A 19,612-nucleotide genomic window follows, 5' to 3' on the forward strand; every position below is an offset into this window, starting at 1 on the left:
TGGTCTTCATGTCTAAGGACCAGCTCGAGAAATTGTGCTGTAGGTCGCGTCAGGCATCCCATCTACCCCGCTCGAATCCCCCTTTGCCCCTTCCCACTGAACTCTCGTTGACCCTTTTGAAATGGCAGACGACTTGAAGGATATTCTGTCCTGGATCGACATGTTCGGAAGTGCGAATATTTTCACTTGAAGCCTGTCGAAAGGATGCCCGTCGCTACCGCTCAAGTTCCAATGGCCACCAAATTCGAATACGCAAAACGCATTTGAGGAGCGCCAGCGTCCCTGAACAGTTCGCTCGAGATGCGGACGAGAAGCTGTAAGACAGTTGAGCATGGGAGAAGAGGAGGCATATGAAGATCAAGATTGAATCCGCTCCGAACGTCTCTGGCCTCGAGGGGCGATGGCAAACGAGCGTTTGATTAGGCAGAAGAAGAGGAAGCTACACGCTCACGGATCCGCAACACGATACACCAACTTCACACCACTAACCTTCCCACTCTTCATATCCTCCAACCCGTTCAACACGCCCTCCAGCCCACCCTCCCTCACATCCTGCCGATGCGGCCTCCACTTGCGCTCCATCCACAACTTCTCCGCCAACTCCGTCCACTTGACCGTAAACTCGTAGTCCTGCGGCTTCGCCTCCCACTTCATGCCCGCGATCTCGAACGCCTCTCCCGCCGCCGTATACCCGAGCGTAAACGTAAACTCGACGTCGTCTCGCGGCGGCTTCATCCCAGGGCCCATCAGAATGGTGCCGTAATGCAGTTTTTGGCCCGCAGGGGCGGACGAGGCGAGAGCGGCAGCGCAGGCGGCGGGGCTGCCGTGCTCACCAATGGTGTCCCAGGCGTAGTACAGTTTGTTGTTGGTGTGGGCGCGGATGTCGGCGCCGACGGTGGGCGAGCGCGAGTCGAAGACTGTGTCTGCGCCGAGGCTCTTCACGTAGTCGAAGTTCCGTGGGGAGCAGGTGGTAATGACCTCAAAACCAGACCTGGACGCCGTCAATCCGGCTTTCAGAGCATTCCATGGAGGGGGAGAATGGCGCATAGCAGAATTCTACTCACAGTTTCGCAAACTGGATCCCTAACGCCCCCGTCGCCGAACTCCCGCCCCAAATCAAAATCGGCATCTTCTCCTCCGCCCGCAGCGGCTGATCCGGCCACGGCAACCCCATCCTCTGATACAATCCCTGGCCCACAGTCAGAATCCCCACCCCCGCCGTCGCCGCCTCCTCAAAGCTAACTCCCTCGGGAATCCGGCCCACAACCCCACCCTTGGTAACCAGATACTCGCCAAAGGCGCCAGTATACGGTCTGGTTTGGTTGCCGCCGTGCGTAAAGCCCCAAACGCGGTTGCCCTTCTTCAAGGGGCGCGGGACGGCGGAGCCGACCTGCTCGACGATGCCGGCGAAGTCGCAGCCGGAGGTTGGTTGGGCGGCGCCCATGGGGTAGTTGAAGTGCTTCCAGTCGGTGGGGTTGAGGGCTACGGCGACGGTTTTGACGAGGATCCATTCGTCGCTGGGGAGGGTGGGGATTTCGGCGTCGGAGACGACGGCGGCGTGGCCTTGGCTGAGGATCTTGATGGCTTTCATTGTGAGGCGGGATGGTGGAGAGTAGTGGAGTGGGGGCTGGGGTTGATGTGCTTCTGCAGCGGGGCGATTGAAGGAGTATTTATCCGCTTGGAGTGTTTCGGGATGTATTGTAATGTTCCTTCCGATTAGACCGAACGCCGAGTTCGTACGAAGTAGCGCGATTGACGTTTCACCGCGTGAGCCATGATGTGCCTCGCAGACGATCCTTAAACAACACCGCAGGAGCACGGCGCATACTTCCCGCATCGGGATATCTACAACATTCCTCCGAGCCTGTCTAGGTACTCTTACACTTACATACGACTCATTTGCAGCATCAGCGACAATTCCCCAAGCACTTAGGTATCTCTCACGTTCATTACATTCTCCGAAAACGATCGGCTACCAAAGACGGCGGGTTGCAGCTCAACGCTGCATTGTGCCGGATTAGAATTCCGCACGTATCGCATTTTCTACGCATGGCATATGTAGGATGGAGAAACAGAGTCGGAGGAATAGATGTGCCGGCCTGACGCCGTGGGAAGCTTATTAAAACATCGGGTTGCTGACAAATACAGGGGCCACCTAATACGAGGATGGGAAGGCGCTAGAACGTGATTTTCCATTTCATAGGTTTTCCCCTCTTGTCGCGCAAGTTTGCGGAGTCGATGGATGCCTTGTCGCGCTACCGAAGTCGCTTGCCGTCCGCGACCTCGGAATAGTCTCCAACTAGTTGGCGTTCCGCTTGCTAGCGTAAGTTGGATAATGCTCTAACCAAGTGGTGACCGATTGCTAGGAATAAAGGGACAAGACCTGCGCATGTCGAGTATCCAAGGCGACGTCAGTTGTCAAAGGGACAGAAAGCCTAAGAGTATAAGGAGGGGAAACTGTGGGACTGGTATGTGAGAAAAGGCGATAACGAAGAGAACTTGATGGGGCTGAAGAAAGAAGTAGCGAAGATGTGCAATCCAGCGTCGAGTGTGGCAGCATTGAAGGCAACAAGTCTCAGTGCCAGAGCCGGTAGATTTCATAAGCGTTTTTGGTGGGCACTTAGCCTGGGGGTACGGAGACGAAGAATCAGATCTAGGCGTTCGTACTTGCTGAACGAGGAACAGAGCTCTGAACGCCGTCAGAACATTGTGTGTGGGCACCGGACCATTTCCCTCTTCTTGTGTGTTTAGCATGGTACTTCAGCCCCCGTCTTCGGTGCCTTCCAGGATTGCGGTGACCGTCGCGACCAGAGAGTAGAGGACAGTGAGCACTTCTCGCCGCTCTCACCCAGGAAAGCGACTTGAATCTTGGTTTGCGCCACCAAAGAGACGCCTATACTCCTCGAAGTCCCTTGAGAAGGGCGATCCATCTTCAGCGCCAATGGTTCGATGAACGTGCTGATCTTCGGCGTTGTCCTGCTTTATTGCGGCACCCAAATTGAATTTCTCGTTCCAAGCCTATTACGGAGAGGGTCATTGCATCCGCATGCATAGAGAAGGGCTTTGGGTGAATTAGCGAGGCGTTCAGGTTGCCAGGTGTGCGAAGGAGAAGCGGATCGCTTACTAACAGACTTGGCAGCGACATGTCAAACCAGACCTCCACGTACGATTCTCCCCCCTCAAACTCACGATGGCAGGCACACGAAGATCCGCGCGGCAATCAACATCCACAGCCCCTAAGTACGCAGAAGACAGCTCATCAGCTTCAGAAGACGCAGCGCCGAAGCGCAATGGCAAGAAAACGCCGCGTCGCAAGCGCGCTCGCGAGGACGAGCAAGTCGCCGCGAAGGATGAAGGGTACGTTCACTCCACTCCAGAACCACATAAACCCGCTCTAACCTAATCCCTGGCGCACCAAAGCCCACCGCCTCCTAAGAAGAAAGCCGCGAAATCCGCACCGAAGCCCCCGAAATCCACGCCCAAACGCGCCCGCTCTCCCAAACCTCCGCAAGCCCCTGCCGCCCCTCCTCCCGCTCCTTCCTCGGATACAAATCGCGACGCCGACGGCAACCAGGAAGTATACTGGCTTTTCAAAGCAGAGCCGCTCCCGCGCTACGAAAACGGCGTCAACGTCGCCTTCTCCATCGACGACCTAGCCGCCTGCGACCGTCCCGAGCCCTGGACCGGGGTGCGCAACCCGCAAGCGCGGAACAACATGCAAGCGATGCGCAAGGGCGACCTCGGCTTCTTCTACCACAGCAACGCGAAGCCGAGCGGGGTGGTGGGCATACTGCGCGTGGTGGAGGAGGCGAAGGTGGATGAGACGGCGTTCGATAGCAAGGATCCGTATTATGATCCGAAGAGCGAGCGCGAGAAGCCGAAGTGGTATTGCGTGGGGGTCGAGTTTGTGAGAAAGTTTGACGGGGTGGTGGATTTGCAGAGGATTAAGAGGTATGCGGGGAAGGGCGGGAAGCTGGAGGGTTTGCAGTTGGTGACAAATGGGAGGCTTAGCGTGTGTCGCGTGAGGAAGGAGGAGTGGGAGTTCATTCTTGGTTTGGCAGAAGGGAAGGAGGAGGGCGAGAGTGATGACAAAGGCGTGAACGATGGTGAGGGCGGAGAGGCGACTGCGGGCACTGAAAAAGGGACGAATGAGGACAAGGATTCATGATACCCACCAAATCGAGAATCGGAAATAAAGAGAAGGTTTAATGATGCCCGGAACGTGTCTAGAGCACAAGGGAGTGATCATTAATCAGTGGCATTAGACTTTTTGAGTCATATACTAACGGAGTAGGAGCATCCGCCCTCGATCCCGGTATCACAGAAGGCTCATACCCTCCGTTCTCACTCAAGCCCGCCATTTGCTAGCAGAGGGAACCTCTGCTCGATGGGGGCGCCCCGATCCTCGCCGTCGAGCCAAACACCGGAAGTTTTCAAGAAAGAAACCAGGTTACAACCCCATGGCAACGCCTAGTACTGCAGATACTGGACGATATTCGGATCATTGATGAAGGTGCACCTTTCCCTCAACCTCTGCTCGCTAACCTCCGGAATACTATCCGGCCCATCGAGCGCAAAGTACCCTTCGCGCGGTCCGCCAATCGTCATCACGTATGTATATCCCGGAAATGGGCCCAGCCAGGCGGTGTCATTATGCGTCTGGAAAAGCGCCTTATTCCAGCCCTGCAGCGTCGTGTTACCCGTCTGCAACCACGGACTCCCAAACCACGGAAAGACGGACCAGCTTGCGCTCGCGCGATCCCGCAGGTCGTAGTCTTCCTGCGTGGGGTTGAACGGATAGCCCGAGACGTTGTAATGCGAGAGGTTGCCGTAGATGTAGGCGAATTCCGAGGTGTGCACGACGCCCATGCCGCTGACGTTGTACACGGCTTCGAGGATGGGATCGAGGATCGTTTGGTTCCAGTTGTACAGGTAGACAGGCGAGTCCTTGTGGGCGCGGATCCCTTCAGCGAGCAAGATGGGCTCGCACACCATGAGGATGTCGCGGAAGATGCGGGCGGCGCGGTAGAATTCGGCGGTGAGGTTTGTGCCTGGCGGCGGTGTGAATTCGCTGACGGGGTATAGGCCGAGGAGCATCCAGACTTTGTCGGCCGGCATCTCGGGGAGGTAGCCCTGGATGAAGTTGAACGTGTCTCTGGCGGTGGTGATGCTGATGTTGGTGAAGAAATTCACGTCGCCTTGCGTCCAGCCCATGATGTAGGTTGCGTCTCCGAACCGGCCTTCCGCGATGAGCTGAGAGGGGGCTGCGGGTAGGAAATCGCCGTCCACGACCGGGAGCCAGATGTCCCCGATGTTGTGCGCGATGTCGCCGACGTATGTCTCCAGCATTGCTTGCCGCAGCGTCTCCGTATCTTTCAGCCGCAGACAGGTGATCACCTCGGGCGAGTGGACTGAACCGCTGGTGCTGTTGCAGCCAACGTAGTCAACCACCTTGGTCATAGCATCGATGCTAAAGTTCCCCGTGATCCCGGGCTCCAGCGCCTGCGACTCGCAGATACCCTGCTTGAAAGGGAGAGGCTTGGTGCCCCCGTAGGCGAGCAACTGCATGCCGACCGCAAGCCCACCGGACGACTGGCCAAAGATCGTGATCCTGTTCGGGTCGCCGCCAAACTCCGCGATATGGTCGCGGACCCATTCAATAGCCAGTCGTTGATCGCGGAGCCCTGCGTTCTCACTCTTCTCCTTCTCCAGGGCCTCTGACTGCGCGAACCCGAAGAATCCGAGCCGGTAGTTCATAGCCACATGGATCACAGGAAACCCGCTATCGATAGATTCGAGCACGAGCCCATCCGGCTGATGCGTAGGCTCGGTGTTCGACCCCACCCAGAAGCTTCCGCCATGAATCCACACCATAACAGGTAGTTTCTTGGTCTCACCGAGGCCGCTTGGCCGCGCAATGTTGAGGTTCAGACAGTCTTCGGAAGTGTCGCTGATGTTGCTCAGCGTGAGCGGCGCGTTCCACATGCCGTGCATTTGCGGACATGCTGGGCCGGCTTTGGTCGCGTCAATGGTAGCACCTGGCGGCGGGACGTAAGGCACTGGCGGCTTGAACCGGTTTGCTCCGCTGGTGTCCTCGGCGTAGGGGATTCCTAGGAAGACTTCGATGCCGTTGCGCATCAGGCCTTGGATTGTGACGTTTAGGTCTGCAGGGTGAACGGTTGGTGACGCGGTGACGGCACCTGCGAGCGCTGCGAGCGCGAACAGCTTCGGGAGCTTCATGATTGCAGTGTCGCCGTCCTGTGTCGACTGTTACGATATCACAGGGTAGACAGGAGCGAGAAGGAAAAAGACGTTCGCGTCTGGTCCGCAATTCGAGGTGAATGCGGGTTACGTAAGGGGGGCCTGACCCATTTCCTCCCGCTCTTTTGTGGAGTCACGTGAGCCGAGAACCCGATCGGGCAGGTGAGATTCGGTGCAGGGGACTCCGAGCTCGAATACCATGATAAGACGTCGCTGATCCCGGCACTACTACGGCGGTATATTGGTTCCCCGCGCTGCAATTAGCGTCTTTGGGAGCTGTGGGCTGATATGTGCCCCAGCCCTGCAGGAACAAGTGTTGGTACCAAATCGGCAACGGGGCGGTCAGCAAATTTCGTTGCGGGGGAGACGCCAATGAAAGGTATTGCATGTCCCCTCATCCAACTCTGATAGTATATTACCCTGCAAGCCGTTCTTTTAGTAGCGGTTTCGTTCACGAACTCACAGCGACCCGTACCTTTCGTGCACGGCTAGTTCGGCTTAGAAGAAAAGATGCTCTATTATCGATATTATTCTAGTAACCAAACAGAAAACAACAAGACAGGAAGAGACGAATTTATTGCTGAACCACCAGGAAAGAAGATTACCATCGGGCCACCAACGCGTCATGACGTCACCACCACGACCTCCCGCGATCACACCCTCCTCCTTTAACTCTCCTTAAACGGAGGACTCTGCAAAAAGGGCCGGGCATTCGGATGACAGGTGGTGTTTGCCGGTGGAAGCTTGCCACTGTCAAAGTATTCTCGGACATGCTGGTAGATGCAGTCCGACGGAGCATCGAACGTGGCATGGCTGACTTCGTCCTGCTTCAGCACCACCGAACCGGGGAAGAGCGATGCTATTTTATAAGCACTGGAGAGTTGTTAGCACGGCCCGTCAAGCAACTACATAAGAGGACTAGGCTTACTTCCTGATTGGGCACACCGGGTCGAGCTCGTTGCCGAGTAGGAGGAGCGGAGCCTTGGTGGCTCCGCCGAACTTGCCTGTATAGGGTCAGCCTGTGAAAGTATGGAGGGGCCAGCGTGGATGGGTTCTCACCGTCGAACTTCTGGCTAGGTGGCGGGTGAAATGGCCACTGACGACAGGCCAAAGCAGAACCAGACCAGAGATCGCCAGCGTAAGAGCTCATACTCATCGCGGTGTCTAGGTGTTCTCTGTATGCCTCCCTCGTCGACAGATTGTATCGGCCGTCCGCGTCTGCGCAAATGATGCCAGTCAGTGCCAGTCCATCCTGGGGTACCAGCTTGTCCTTGTCGCAGTCATAGCACGGCGCCCCAGCAAACGCCAGCAGAGACGAGCCGTTCCTACTCTCGAGGTCAAGCAGGATCTGCGCAAGCACCGGGAACTGCACTTCGGCCAAGTACGCCGCGTTGAGGAACGCCGCTCTGAGCTGGCCGTACGTAGCGAGCGAAGGGATTTGCGCAACGGTCTTATCCCACACTGCGATCGGGTTCTCCTTGAACTGCAGAAGCAGCTTGCGGTATTGGGTTTCGATCTCCTCCGCTGAGTCTGCGTAGTACACGCAACGCTCCGGACCGGCTTGATAGCATGACTGGAAAAACACCTGCTCGACTTCGTCCGTGTCGTGCATGCTGGTGAGCCACTTGCCGCCGTAGTAGTCCTCGCCGTCGCCGATAGCATCGATAGCCAGCCGGCCGACACGGTCTGGGAAGAGCGTGGCAAACGTCGCTCCGAGGAAGGACCCATAGCTACCACCGTAATAGTACAGCAGCGCATCCTCGGGATTCCCTCCATTCTTGGCCTCCTGCCGCTCCGCAAACGTAAGCATATCCCTCGCCACAGCCGGCGTGCCCACGTATGCCGCCGAGCTGTTCAGCTCCTGGGCGCACAGGTCGCCGTACGCACCCATGAGCTCGAACAGCGCGTTGAAGTCTTCGGCGGAGACGGTCGGGTTCAGGCTCTGCGAGGTGGTCACCCAGTTCGTGCCCAGGGCGAGGTTGCCGTGGAAGCAGTCGAGATTGGGCGGGCTGGCGCCGACGCCGCGCGGGTCGAAGCCGATGATGTTGTACGAGGGGCCGAGCATTTCGCGGAGTATGGGCAGGACTTGCATGACGAATTGGACGCCGGATTTCCCAGGGCCGCCTGGGGGGAATGTGTTAGCGGATGTATACTGTTGCGAAGAGCATTGATGATGTGGGCTAGGTGAGTAGGGTAGGGGAGTGAAATTGCTAACCGGGATTTATTTGGATGTTCTTCGTGTCTTTCGTCTCGTCCACCGCTGCGGACTTTACGTATGCGATTGCTGCCGTTCCGGCACTCGCGTCTTCGTAGTCCAGAGGCACTTCTAAGCGCGTGCAGGTGAAGTTCTCGAAACAGGGAGTCCAGTTTATGTCGGACGAGGGCGTTAATTGGGAGAAGTCAGTAATCATGACAGAAGCGTTCTGTCCGGTGGGAGCTGCGGTCGCGAACGCAGCAAGACCGCCAACGAGGGTGAGCCATGAGGCTGGGTGCTTCATCGCGAAAGAGAAGAGCGGAAAGACGAAAAAGAAGATCCCTGAGAAAAGAAATAAGGAATTGGATGGAAGTACTGCTAATATGCTGTTGCTCTACCCTTCTCTCCCCGTCCCTCAATCTCTTATATACACCAACGCCCCATCCATCGCAACCATTCTGCGAACACCCCTCCTTTTCCTTTAGCCTCAACACAGCACGACATCCCAATGTCCTAGCGCAAAATGTTTCCTTTCCGGGCAACGATCGTCGAATCTGCGGTGTTTTGCGAAGTCCTGAGTCAGCCCGCGCGACGAGTGGCGCAGCGCCCTCGCATTTTGCACTCTGGAGTAGTTCGAATGATGTCATGCGAGAACTGGGTTTGTGCGACTTGGAATGCGATGTGTTCGTATTGGGGATGGACGCTTCGCAGGGAGGTGTGTTTCCCGGGTTCCGGAATTGCGATGCACGCACGAGAGATGGGCTGCATTGTGCTATATTTGGTGTCTAGGTCTGCTAACGGTATGGTTTGGAGCTAAAGTGAGAAGCGCGCGGTATCAGTCTAATGATCTAATTACACTCTTTTCGCAGAGGGCGGATTGCGAAGCCCTCCAAGGCTGCGTTGGACTGCGCCTGTCCCTAAGGCAGCAACATCAGACATCACCGAAAGAACATCAAAGAGGCAGGGTGTGTTTTCAATGCATCATTCCATCTCTAAGCCGTCTGTCTAATTACATCCAAAATTCCCGCACACCCAGCACCAAAGAAAAACCCAGTCTATCTCTATCCCAAGGCCAAGCGCAATCAAATCCAGAAGACCTCCCGCTCAGATCTTAGCCTCCTCAACGCCAATAAGCCTGCTCTTCTCCACCTGCGCAATCTTGCTCAGGCCCCCCGCAATCTTCTCCTTGTTCTCGGCGTACTTCTCGTGGAACTTGCGGGCGACGCTCTCGTCGGCGAAGTTCAAGAAAGCAACGAGGTCGTACTCGAAGTCCTCGCCGTCCTTGGTGTAGGAGAGCGGCTTGGAAGCGTCCGACTTGCTGCGGCGCACGTAGTAGCGCGTGATGGAATCGGGCTTGGCCTCGTCGCCGACGATTTCTTTCATCTTGGGGAGGTACTGGTCGTAGGCGGATTGGAACTCGGCGGGGGTGAGCTCCGGGTTGCGGGAGACGAAGACGGCGACGGTGAAAGGCATTTTGTTGGTGGTTTGGGTAGGGTTTGAGAAATTGGTTGCTTGGTTGCTTGGAGAGGGATTTGAAAGTTGGAATGCGGAGAAGTGTGGTAGTTGGTTTGAATGGTTGGATTGTTGAGTCGAGTTGTGGTTGTGTGATGAGTTCTTTGGCGGCGCCGATGGGTCCTATTTATCTTCTTTTCGGGGACGTCTCTCAACTATCGTGATACCGTATGGAGAGTAAGACGGAGCATACGTCAAGACACTGTGGAGAGAGTTGTGGCACGGTGAGCTTACGGACTGGGCAGGGATTTGCACGGTATTCCGATATACTGCGGTCCCCATTCGGAAATTCGTGTAACGCGCCACGATCCTGCGAATGTGTGTCATTCCGAAAAGCAGACCGCGCGGCCAATCAGAAAAAAGAGATATTATGCTTAATCGGATGCTTATTCGTCGGCATTGAGGGAGTCGAGCCACCGCCCAATATGCCGAGCGTTTCGCCAAGATCCCGACGCACAGTCAGCCTACTGGTAGCCTCAACACTGAGATGCGGTGAGAGCCTTAACGAGCGTTATGCAACTCTATGCAGCGACTGCGGGGTCTGGAGAAGCTCTTATCGGCGTGATAGCTTTGAGTAACTGGGCGATACTGCTCTTGAAGAATTGCTCCGAGGCATATCGTGCTCGCGTTTGCGCATACCGTGCTCAAATTTACGTGACCACAGCCTTAGCGCTGCAAAATTCCCGAATAGCCTTCTAGAAGGCTGTATCTTGGTGGCCGAAGTTTCGTTCTCTTCGCCCAAGCATCGTCGCTCCTCTCCAAGGCGGTGTTCAACTGCGGGATGCCATCCCACGGCCCGTCCCCGCAGGCAGCGCTCTGCACGTCAGCCAGCCTGCCTCTAATCAGGGTCTGCACTGCCTGGGCGAGCAGAACGCGACCTGTGGCGGTGTGTGCAATGCCGATAGACTAGACCGCTTACAAGCAGAAGGATGGTCTTCCAGAGATGGTGAGGCGTGGCTTGTACTCGGTGTTGTAGAGGGCGACCAATGCCCCACGAATACCAAGAGCGTTAATTTCCGCTACGATGACGCCTGCGCATTCCCGTGGATTCGACGCGCTTCGTTGTCGGAAAAGAATCTACTCGACGAGATCGAAATAAGCTGCTTGCTGGGTTAGGAGGGTCCGCATTAGATGGTAGTGGATTGCCTTGTTGAAGAGCTTCAAGCCACCGTGCGAGGACTACTTAGACTGGTAATATGGTCATATATCTCCGGTGCAGTCCCCTGTGAAGTTGGGTGTTCTCACCGCTTTCGTCATCGTTTGACGTCAGGATCTATCGCGACATCGCAACATTGGTCTTTCATCGCTTCTGTATCTGTCGTGTGGGAAATGGAAGCTATCGGATTGAAGTGCGAATACCGCAGATTTCGCACATTCGAACTATGATAAATATTGCCAAGAAGTACCCCGCTGTGCTGACAGCCCCGCTTCTGTGAGCTCTGGAGTTCCCTCTTGACCACCTTCATCAATCTTCGTTCCGGTCTTCTGTCCTCTCTCCATGACCCATTACTTCCATGGTCATAGTCGGCATCATGCGCTCTTCCGCCAGAGCTTATCTATTCCACCTTTGTTTCCGAACGAAGCTTCGTTTGGGTGCTTAGCAAGCATGCCAAGGATTGCTTCATTCCTTCGTTTCCGACTTAGCCGGATCCGTCGATCACGTGCCTAGATGGACGACTCCGACTTCAGCGTTCCCGCCTGGCATGTCTGCCGTAATTCAATGTTTCCGAACAGTCCTCTCTTTGTGTTTGTATTGGGCTGACCTATATGCATATCTTGTTGTTGATTGGGTGTTTTGCATAAGCAACTCCAGGCACAGCCTACCAAACTACGAGGAAGTGCTATAGAACACGAGGACCTCGTCCAATTGCTGTCCATGGTAAGGTTCCCTAGTTAGGATTGTACGATAATCACCACCTTATTGAACGATGTTTCGCCTGCGCCACCATAATTAGCTTCCTGATGAATCCTTCGCGTTTCGCATTGCTGCTGTTCGCTGGTGAGCGTCATACTGTATTTCAACACGGTAGGAGTACTTAATTTCTATCGTTCCTCTTCGGAGGGTTTGCAAGTACGCGACAGATCCAATCGAGTGGAACACGCTTCCAAGATTCTTTTGTACGACTTGGGGAGACCGCGCGTAGCGCATGGAGTCACTGGTGTTCTTCCGGCACACATGAAGAGCGCACAGAGTTCCTACCTTACAAAATCTATTTTCAAGGTATTCCTGAGACAGCATGCCCCTCAAGGCGAAATCGTCTCTAGGCATCCTGTTTTCCTTCGTCGGCCTTTACCTTCTCTTCTCCTGGGGCGGATCGGGAGCAGCGCCCTCCGTAAAGGGACCGTCGTATCGACTCCACAACTCGAGCTCCCCTTTGCCGTCGACAGAATTCGCCATCGCGACTTTTCTAACTGGTCAAGGGAAAGACGACGCGTACTTCACCGCGACTCGCATCCTCACCTACCAGCTGCTCCATGCACCTGACACGCGCCTCAACACGGGCTCCATAACCTTCCTCGTAGTTTGCTCTCCGAGCCTCCCCGACTCTCGAAAGCGACGTCTAAAACAGGATGGTGCCGTTGTGGTGGAGGTCGACGATGTGCCGGTGAGCTGGTGGATATACTCAGGTGTCAAGCGGTGGAAGGAAGTCTTCACGAAACTGCGGATATTCGAAATGACGGAGTACAAGCGCATCCTCTTCATCGACGCGGACACGATTATCACGGCTCCCCTAGATGATATCTTCAAGAGCCCGGAAGTCGCGTCACTGGCGCCGACGCTCTTCTCGCGAAAGGACCAGATCAAGAAAGATGAATCGCCGTTGCCGGCGGAATGGTTCTTTGGAGCGCGCTCCGATAACGCACTTACCGGGCAGCGGCAGCATCCTGTACCGCCTCTTCAGTCGCCGTCTTTCAGCTCGGGCTTCTTCATGATTGCGCCGGATAGGCAGATTTATGCGCATCTGTTGTCAGTCATGTCGCATTATCGCCGCTTTGATCCGTTCGTTATGGAACAAAACCTGCTCAACTATGTGTATCGCCGCGATGGCCCGATGCCTTGGAGGGAGCTGGACTGGAAGTGGAGTGCGACGTGGCCGACGGAGAAGGATGCGCAGATGGGTGTCGCAAGTTTGCACGAGAAGCTGTGGGATAGGGGACCCCAGCCGCTGAGAGACATGTGGGACAAGAGAAAGAAAGAAATGTTGCAATTTTATGAAGCAGAATAACGCGAGATCTCCGGCTTGCACAATTACATTAAGGTCTGGTACCCATTTAGGAAACCTCTCACCAGAACTCCACTATCCCGACATCACACGAAGGAAAAATGAAACGAATGGCATGACATTGAACGAAAGACCGATAACTTAGTTTAGGGATCACTCTTGACTGCTGCACCTTGCCTGGTACAGCTAGCGGAACTGCCTCTTCGGAACATTGTAAACGCCCAAGACCTTGTACCAGCCAATATGCATCGGAAGAAGCGTCGCAACAGCGCCTGGTTCATTCTTTGATGGCGGCTCAATGCAAGCAAGATTCCATTCCTCCTCGTCTTCCTCGTGCGAGTGAACAAATGCTTGGTATTCTACTCCAGGCCGGACGTTGAGGCAGACCAATGCTGGGCCTAGCTGGGTCTGGACCTCGACCACGATTATGCCGCTGAGCATCATTGTGCTAAGCTCAATGGTGCAGTCGATGGAGAACCCTTCGTCTCCTCGTCGTCGAAAGAGCTTGTTATACGGTCCGCGAGTCTCCAGCACTGTCGACCGCTCGTTTTGAAGAAGCCATGCCAAGACATCCTGAGGAGCTTTGCGTGTCACCGAACAAAGCTCGGTAAGGCTGCGGCATACCACTCTACCATGGAGAAAGTCCCTCCATGGCCAGTCTTGAACGCGAAAGCTCTTCGCAATGACGAGCAGAAATGCTGCCAAGGCCCAGCAAAATACCGTTATGTTGAAGGGATCGACGCCCTCCAAACGTCGGCCGATGGAGAAACCGATAGCAAGTCCACCGCCTACAAGAAGCGTGCACAAGGCTGCGACCCAGGAGGCATATTTCCTACACCCTATGACAATGGCTCTTTCATCAATTTGCCATTCGTTCTCGATCTCCTTGTTGAGCTCCCTGAGCTTGTTCCTTCTTGATTCGATCTGGGCCAGCTTTTCTCTCACGTCTTTACGATGCCACTCCTCTTGTTGGTCTTTTCGAGAAACATCAATCCCTTCAGCCAGAGCGAAGAGTCCATGCCGGGCCATGAGGGAACTTGATATTGGTCTAACCTCATCGCTACTGGCTGCTGCCTTGTTCTCCTTGTCGTATGCCTTTGTCTTGATGGTGAAGATGACGGTATAGTCGGGTTCTGGAACCGCACGCAGAGCCTCGCCAGACGTTGTCAAATTGCAGATTCTGTTGAGTTGCACGAGCGTACCTCCCATCTTTGGGTGTGTGGCACATGCTGGAAGCAGAAGGCTAACAACATGGTTGGTGTCTGTTAGCTTGGTGGCCGGGGCCGAAGCGAGTTTGCCTGTTCCGACCCATTCCCACATTACTTCAACGACAGCGTCCTTCGGGGACTGGCGCTCCTGATTCTGGTCTCTATTTGGCGGTGGTGGCACGCTTGGGGGGAGTTCGCCTTTAACAGCCATGAGAGTCTCCTCCAAGTTCTTAAAGGCAGTCAAGGTGTTCCTGAGGATTTGCCGTGACGAAGATGCGATCATCTCGCCGTCGCGGTCTTGCGTGAGGACTACGGCCGATCTTTCGAACCCAGTCTTGTAAACCAAGGTCGATATCTCGAAAGCTCCAACTGATAGTCCCGAGTGGCTACTCTCGGTGAGATTTGAGACGAGTAGGGACGCCATGCTGAAGATCGCGTCCCGGGGGATCAGCATTTCAATGATGTAGGCGGCGGTCGAGTCATCTTCCCGGGCTGCGAGGAACCTCCCGAACTCTTGCAACCGATTTCGGCTCTTTCCGGGATCCTTGGGCTCGGCTGACGCGATATCCTCTGTCGTTTCTTGTTCCCCGGGGTCCACGACTCCAGGCTTGAGACCGAGAAAGATCTTTGCTTCTTCCTTTGCTTCAACATCCCGAGCGTTGCTCACCGAACGGATTGCGAAGCCTTTCGGATCTTGACATAGGACTTTGAGCTTCGTCGCTATTTTTGCCAGTGCGGCCACGCAACGGGAATGCCAGTTGTGGTTGTCTACCGCTTGAACTGTCAGCCGGGCCAAGGTTCCCGTCATGAGATTAATCATCGCATGGCACTGAGGCACGTTTTTAACATTCAATACCTCAGGCGTTCGGTCGATTCCTCGCTCGAGAGCACTGTACGCCCTGGAAAATATCCTTTCGTTGAAGAAACGCTTCTGGAACTGCAAGACGATGAGGGAATTGTCAAGCTGGCAGATCATCAGGTTCCAGGTGAGCTTTTGTCCAATCTCGGATATCTTTTCCAGATTCTCTACAGAAATTGAACCGTAAGTCTTATCTTCGTAGAGCAGAGGTTGGTTGGGATTCCGTATCAGCTCAATCAATCTCTTTGCTTCCTTCTCCCAGAGCGTCTTTGCTGGTGAGGAGGAGACTCCATATTGCGCAATTGTGTCGAAGTCAACCGGGATAGTGTGGTTTTCGTGTTCGCGGACACGTTTCATGACTTCTTCCAGGTCGAGTTCCGGGACCGACCCGGCATGAACATTGGCAACCTCCGCTGGTGGAATGGGAGGGTTTTCGCGAGGCGGATAAAGTCTCAACCTGTGCCTTCGAGGTGCTTTCGATCCATTCGGGCCGTTAACATGGGCGCTGCCATTGCGATTCGACGTTTGTGCCATTGTTGGAATCGATCCCTAAGCACGCTTGTCAGAGCAAGGAAAAGTAAGTGCACCGAGATATTACCTTGGCTGGTTTTTTTGCAACGAGTCTCCCGCCAGGTATGCTACCTGAATGGTTATAGTAAAAATACGGACTGCGCCAGGATTTGAGGAAGACAATTTGAGAATCCTAGCGTTAAGGTCCACAGGCCCTACCTAACCTTGCAGGCTATATGGCTGAGTCCATCGGCTGACTCTTTACCCATCATTCGCTTCGTCGACCTCAGGGCGCCTTACAGGGCAGTGTCAGCTTGAACTCTTCTGTAAAAATCACGCAGTCAACCCACTAATTCGAGTAGTTTTGGAATCATTCCACCTCTGATGCTCAGGTGTTGATGCTTCGGCACCGTCATCTAGACACCAACGCTTCTCCACGGAGCAAAATATGGAGCTCATGCCACCTCAAACAAGGCCACATTGCAGGCCTAGACACCTCAGCTGCATGCGATTACGATGCTGACATGACATTCCGATCGCCTTGATCATGTAGTGATGGTTCGACTACACAAGGCTGAACTGAGCGAGGTGCCGTAGTCGCTTGAGGTTGCCATTTTAGTCCAACCAAGCTGAGCCGAAGAATTTTTGTCGGATGACCGATTCCTCTATGGTGATTGTGGTCCCCTTAGAAGGTCCTCTTAATGCGTCCACCACTCGTGTTTGGTTCGGTGCAGGTGGGTTGGGCTGAATCCACTTCGTCGATCGTGCATCTTGGCGTCAGTCATTCGCTCCATCCCGCAGCCACAATTCGGCTATCCGACGATGTGGTTGGAGAACGGCCTCCTCATCCATATAATCCCTCCTTTCCTTCGCCAGAGGCTCCAGATTGAGAAATCGTAAGTTGATTTGGCCATGCAAGTTTGATCGAACCACTGGAGATTGGATAGCAAAGGATGACCAACGTCACCCCATGGTTTCACCCCAGGGTTAATATCTACGTGTTCTCACGTCCAAGTATGAAGACAAAGGACCAGTTGCTCTTCGTGTAAGTGTGATCAAAACTGGACGGGCCCCTCCATACATTCCGGCCGTGAGCCTTTTACTCCCGTGATTACCTTCCTCGAGCCACCATGAGCGACACAGCTCTTCTGAACGATTACGACCAGCTAGGCCTCCTATCCAAGTCCAACCCTGCAGCCGTCCAGAATGACACCAAGAGTGAGATCGAAGAACAACGACCTCCGAGCCTCATTCGGTTGATCGAGTTCCCACATCCCTATCGATATGGCCAAACGCAAACTCTACCGATCGACCTTTACGAACGGCAGAACAAGGACGAGGCGGCGGAGAGTGAATACAAAAGCCATTCGATCCTGGTGCGAAGAGTCATAAGCGAGCTCGGACTCCTCAAGAAGCTTCAAATCGAAATCCAGTCCCAAGGCCTGAGAGACATCTTCAAGCGCGTCGGCCGACCTTACCGTGACCTAAATGTCGAGAGTAACCCAATCACGATCAGCAGACCATTCCACTCTCTGTTCTTCCTGCGTGAGGAGCTTCGCAAAGAGGAAGAGAACGACCAGGTTTCGCCGCGTACGAAGAAGGAAATCAGACTGCTCCTAGATTTTATCGAAACCAAGGAATGCCTCCACGACATTATCACCAAGTTCCAGAACGTTGTTCCCTCGAAGAGGATCTCGTTCGACTTGCTTTGGAGCCTGTTTCCTCCCAATGAGCTCGTTTTCTTCCATGACGACTATGTCGAGCAGTGCTTCATTGTCGAATCGTGTAACCCAATTGTGGAGGGAATGGTGCTGGCTGGCGCCACTTTTAATCTCATCTACGCCAAACACGACGGTACGAGATTCGGACTCAGGAGGCAGAATCTTGTACTTCCGGCGTTCGTCGGAATCGTGGATATCGTTCCAGAGAATCTCCCAATCATTCCGCTGAGGTTCCTCAGCCAAGAAGAGCAAGAGAAGACCAGAGGTCGTCTGGTTTCTCGGGGCAAAGCCTACTGCGAACTTCAGGCAGCGAAGTTCACCATGAGACATCACGACGGGGTCATGTGGTCGGAAAAGGGTAGTTTTACGGAAAGTAAGATATCCTTTGGTGAGGACAAGATGACCATCGACGTAAGTAGCCTTCCCTATGTTTCACCACAAGTAGGTTTTTAACGATAGCTGTGCTCAGACCGAGGGACGGGTCGTAGTAGACGCCAACGCGTTCAGAGAAGCGACGGAACTCACCTCAATGTCGTTCATTGCCAGGACAATGAAGGAGTACATGGATCGCTTCGCCGAGAAGAAAGCCGACGATACGCGTGAAGAGCGCCGAGCCTCTCTTGGTGGGTCTTCTTCGTCAAGCAGCGTATCTGGAATCTTCCACGTTCGTAGTAGCGCTCAGCAGCCCGACAAGCCCAAACCCGGAGAGGACTCCGAAGTGGTACCGTTGCCGGATAGATTTAAAGAAGCAGAGGCCGAGCTTACTGATGCCGATTATTTGCTGTGCGAACACAAGATTCAGGCGTTCTTGCTCGACCGCAAACGCTGGATCACTGTGCTGGTAACAGACCTTGCCGAGATTGATTGGTACCCGGAACCATGGAAGGCTCTACAGTTAGAGCAAGAGAAGAAGGATTTGATATACGGCCTAGTGAAGGGCTACAAGAGTGGCGAGAACGTCTTTGCTGGATTCGATGATATCGTCCAAGGCAAAGGAAAAGGACTCATATTTCTTCTCCATGGCAAGCCAGGGCTAGGCAAGACTTTTACCGCAGGTACGCACTATTCATGAATTCATTTGTCTGAAGTGATGGTCTAACGAGAATGCAGAAGCCGTCGCCGAGGAGACGCACCGTCCCCTTTACTACGTCACTACTGGCGAACTGGGTACCAGCGTCCCGGAAATGGAGAGCCAGCTGCAGACTGTTTTCAAGCTAGGCTGGCGCTGGGGGGCTGTGGTGTTACTCGATGAAGCAGACGTGATCATGGCAAAGAGAAGTATCAATGACTTGTCGCGGAGTGCGATTGTAGCAGGTGAGTCGGTTCGCTCTTTTTCTTTTCACTATTTAATGTGCGGAGAACTAACTAAAACTAGTGTTTCTCAGGCTCATTGAATACTATCGGGGCCTCCTCTTCCTCACCACTAATAGAGTGGACGACTTTGATCCCGCTTTTTACAACCGTATTCATGCCATGATCGAATATCCCCAGCTCAGTCAGGACGCTCGCACACGTATTTGGAAGAGCCTTCTTGTTGAGAAGAAGAAGAACGTTGTACATCTCGACATATCGTGGAAGGAAGACGAGAGCAGGATCTACAAGATTCTTGGTGAGCTCGAGACCAATGGAAGGGATATCCGAAATTTGATTCGTACGGCGTACGGTATTGCACGTTCCCACGAGACCGACCTCGGGGTGAGGCATATCGTGAGTGTGATGAAGCAGACGTGCCGCGCAGGGAACACAGAGGATATTGCTCGAAGATTGGAATTCGCAGCGAGGAGAGCGAACACCGCACTCGTACGTAGCAAGGAAGAAGCGGATCAGGGGGCGGCAGAAAAGGAGGATGAGGAACAGGTTCGAGGTAGTAAGTAAGTCGTGATTCTAGGCTGAATTCTTTGTTGCTAGTACATCCATTACGTGTGCTGCTGGGTTGCGATTGTGTGACCATCTGCATGTGGAGGCAGCCTTCGAGGACTGATACAACAAGGTCGCCCTAGGATAGAACGATGTAAACACACAAGGTTCAGCGTGTCAACTCCCCATCTGATGGTATTACCACCATAACGGGCAGTCCTGAGCGACTGTAAATGTGTGGATATCTGGCTTGCGTGCCAAGAAAT

The 19,612-nt window shown here is 54.2% G+C and overlaps 8 protein-coding genes across 8 annotated transcripts; 3 read left to right on the forward strand and 5 right to left on the reverse strand.

Annotated features, from left to right (window-relative positions):
• Positions 1-211: 211 nt before the first annotated feature.
• Positions 212-2,081, reverse strand: BU26DRAFT_519851 (zinc-binding oxidoreductase ToxD). The gene is made up of 3 exons (XM_033829163.1): positions 1,945-2,081; positions 1,065-1,894; positions 212-991 (listed from the first exon to the last, which is right to left on the reverse strand). The coding sequence occupies exons 2-3, from the start codon at positions 1,589-1,591 to the stop codon at positions 448-450; spliced, it is 1,071 nt and encodes a 356-aa protein (XP_033683114.1). The 5' UTR covers positions 1,592-1,894; positions 1,945-2,081; the 3' UTR covers positions 212-447.
• A 1,109-nt stretch (positions 2,082-3,190) lies between these two features.
• Positions 3,191-4,168, forward strand: BU26DRAFT_505866 (DUF55-domain-containing protein; the record flags this gene model as incomplete). Its single annotated transcript, XM_033826877.1, has 2 exons — positions 3,191-3,357; positions 3,421-4,168. 2 exons carry the CDS (start codon positions 3,191-3,193, stop codon positions 4,166-4,168), a joined length of 915 nt encoding a protein of 304 aa, XP_033683115.1.
• Positions 4,169-4,264: 96 nt separating this feature from the next.
• BU26DRAFT_519854 (alpha/beta-hydrolase) lies at positions 4,265-6,426 on the reverse strand. The gene has a single exon (XM_033829164.1). The coding sequence runs from the start codon at positions 6,238-6,240 to the stop codon at positions 4,471-4,473; it is 1,770 nt and encodes a 589-aa protein (XP_033683116.1). The 5' UTR covers positions 6,241-6,426; the 3' UTR covers positions 4,265-4,470.
• A 420-nt stretch (positions 6,427-6,846) lies between these two features.
• Positions 6,847-8,672, reverse strand: BU26DRAFT_485557 (alpha/beta-hydrolase; the record flags this gene model as incomplete). The annotated part of the gene is made up of 4 exons (XM_033825887.1): positions 6,847-7,134; positions 7,190-7,265; positions 7,321-8,385; positions 8,477-8,672. The coding sequence occupies 4 exons, from the start codon at positions 8,670-8,672 to the stop codon at positions 6,930-6,932; spliced, it is 1,542 nt and encodes a 513-aa protein (XP_033683117.1). The 3' UTR covers positions 6,847-6,929.
• A 604-nt stretch (positions 8,673-9,276) lies between these two features.
• On the reverse strand, positions 9,277-10,260 carry BU26DRAFT_519855 (uncharacterized protein). Its single transcript, XM_033829165.1, has one exon. The coding sequence runs from the start codon at positions 9,926-9,928 to the stop codon at positions 9,560-9,562; it is 369 nt and encodes a 122-aa protein (XP_033683118.1). The 5' UTR covers positions 9,929-10,260; the 3' UTR covers positions 9,277-9,559.
• Positions 10,261-12,181: 1,921 nt separating this feature from the next.
• BU26DRAFT_540912 (glycosyltransferase family 8 protein) lies at positions 12,182-13,194 on the forward strand (the record flags this gene model as incomplete). Its single annotated transcript, XM_033831571.1, has 2 exons — positions 12,182-12,573; positions 12,604-13,194. Exons 1-2 carry the CDS (start codon positions 12,205-12,207, stop codon positions 13,192-13,194), a joined length of 960 nt encoding a protein of 319 aa, XP_033683119.1. The 5' UTR covers positions 12,182-12,204.
• Positions 13,195-13,377: 183 nt separating this feature from the next.
• On the reverse strand, positions 13,378-15,792 carry BU26DRAFT_565530 (uncharacterized protein; the record flags this gene model as incomplete). The annotated part of the gene is made up of 1 exon (XM_033833408.1): positions 13,378-15,792. The coding sequence occupies one exon, from the start codon at positions 15,790-15,792 to the stop codon at positions 13,378-13,380; it is 2,415 nt and encodes an 804-aa protein (XP_033683120.1).
• A 2,691-nt stretch (positions 15,793-18,483) lies between these two features.
• On the forward strand, positions 18,484-19,211 carry BU26DRAFT_390765 (P-loop containing nucleoside triphosphate hydrolase protein; the record flags this gene model as incomplete). The annotated part of the gene is made up of 3 exons (XM_033822697.1): positions 18,484-18,544; positions 18,600-18,803; positions 18,865-19,211. Coding segments are annotated over 3 exons (612 nt in total), but the record flags the coding sequence as incomplete, so codon positions are not given.
• Between the last annotated feature and the right edge of the window lie 401 nt (positions 19,212-19,612).

Source organism: Trematosphaeria pertusa (genome assembly GCF_010094035.1).
Source record: "Trematosphaeria pertusa strain CBS 122368 unplaced genomic scaffold BU26scaffold_8, whole genome shotgun sequence".
NCBI classification, from domain to species: Eukaryota; Fungi; Ascomycota; class Dothideomycetes; order Pleosporales; family Trematosphaeriaceae; genus Trematosphaeria; species Trematosphaeria pertusa.